General features: G+C 63.7%; 1 protein-coding gene across 1 annotated transcript; it reads left to right on the forward strand.

The window, feature by feature from the left end:
* Positions 1-530, forward strand: EMIHUDRAFT_354888 (hypothetical protein; the record flags this gene model as incomplete). The annotated part of the gene is made up of 1 exon (XM_005774148.1): positions 1-530. A coding segment is annotated over one exon (358 nt), but the record flags the coding sequence as incomplete, so codon positions are not given.
* Positions 531-1,798: the final 1,268 nt, after the last annotated feature.

Raw genomic sequence — 1,798 nt, forward strand, 5'->3', positions numbered from 1 at the left:
GACAGAGCCGGCGGCTGTGGCGACTGGGATGGCGATGGCGGCGGGGACGGCGGAGGCAGAGGCGGAGGTGCAGGCGATGGAGACGGCGGCAGCGGGGACGGTGGCGGCAGCGGCGGAGGTGGTGGCGGAGGCAGACGGCGGGGGCAGAGGCGGAGGTGGGGGCAGAAGCGTCGGAGACGGTGGGGGTGGCGACGGGGGTGGCGGCGGCAAGGGCGGAGGTGGCGGCGACGGGAAGGGCGGCGGTAGTGGGGACGGCGGAAGAGGAAGAGGGGACGGCGGGGGAGGGGAATTCGGGGGGGGTCGAGAGAACCAACTTCCCATCGGCGCACCTGTGGGCGTCATCACGTGGCGCGGTGAGTAGAGGAGAGCAGAGAAGCACGAGGCCCCAGGCCTCGGCCCAGGCGTGAGCGCAGATGTGGCAATGGAGGCTGGCCGTGTGCATGCGTGCACAGCAAGAGAGGCGGCCGAGCGTTCAGTGACGACCGCGCCGAGATTCTCTGGGACACATCACGGCGAGACGTCTCGTGTGGATGTGAGGCGTAGGCAATCCGGGCGACTTTGGAGCAAACCGCGCCCGAAGATCGCCGAGAAGGGAAGAATTACGACAAACTCGCAGTAACGGGACTGGCACGCACTGGCACTAACACAGGTACACCACGGGAGCCGCCTAAGCGACTCCTGCGAGGGTGGCGAGGCACTTAGCTCCGTGCACCCGCCCACCCCCGCCACAGGCAAGCTCATTCACGACCTGCTCTGCGATGGCCGAATTTAAAGACAAGGTAGGAGCTTTCGCAGCCCGGCACGAGGAACATGTCGCCGTAGATGATGACGAACTCAGTGACCGCCCACAGCCGCGCGTAAGCTCGAAGGAGGTCATGCACATGCTGAGAAGGATGCGGCACGTTGTTGTTGTTTGCTCGGTGCCATGCGCTTTGAGCCAGGTAGTTCACGACTCGCCCGATCGAGAGGGGTGCAGCTGAAAAGAAAAAAAGGAAACCAGCGTGCAGGAGAAAAGACGAGCTTGCTGTGTGTTGTGTTGTGTGGGGTGTGCGGGGTGCGGGGTGTGTTTGCGGGCATATCTGCCCTTATTCGAAGGTGTCGAGGTGGGGAAGGGGGGGGGGGGGGGGGGGGGCTTTACCCCCCCCCCCTACTTTCCAAGACCTCGGGGGAAAAAATGTTCCCGTAACCCCCGAAACGGCTGCTGCTGTGTGTGTATGCGGCCCGAGGCTACCCCCCGTGAGGGGCAAAAGGCGCAAGCAAAGCATCTGGGGGGGGCCGTCAGCCTAATAACCCCCACTCTCTCCCCCAAATACTTGGCACGGGGGGCTCTGGCGCCCGGGTTAATGTCAGTCACCAGTGCCCGAAAAAAAATCCCTGGGGGGGGGGAGGGGGCCGTTTTCCCAACCCTCCTACTTGACGGAGGGTGACGGGTCTAGCCTCTACCTACATTTCGGGGATATGCCGTACCGGGGGCAGGGGCATGGCCGTATCAACTATCGACTATCGGGGACTCCCAAACTGTTTGCCCCCCCCTTCCCGGGTGAGAGGGAGAGCTTAAAATACCCTGAACATGATGGGCATCTAATTGAACAAACCGGTCCGGGAGCAGTTTTCCCCGTCAGGGGCCGTTTTTTTACACGTGGGTGGGGAACCGACTACTCCCGGTCGAGGTCCAGGTCCTCCAGGCCCAAGTCGTCCAGGTCGCTCGCGCCCTCCTCGGGGTCGGAAATACTGGTCGCATTCGAGGCCCTCGACGCGTCAAGGTCCTCCAGGTCCTCCAGGTCCAGGTTGAGGTCCT

Source organism: Emiliania huxleyi (assembly GCF_000372725.1).
Source record: "Emiliania huxleyi CCMP1516 unplaced genomic scaffold EMIHUscaffold_32, whole genome shotgun sequence".
NCBI classification, from domain to species: domain Eukaryota; phylum Haptophyta; order Isochrysidales; family Noelaerhabdaceae; genus Emiliania; species Emiliania huxleyi.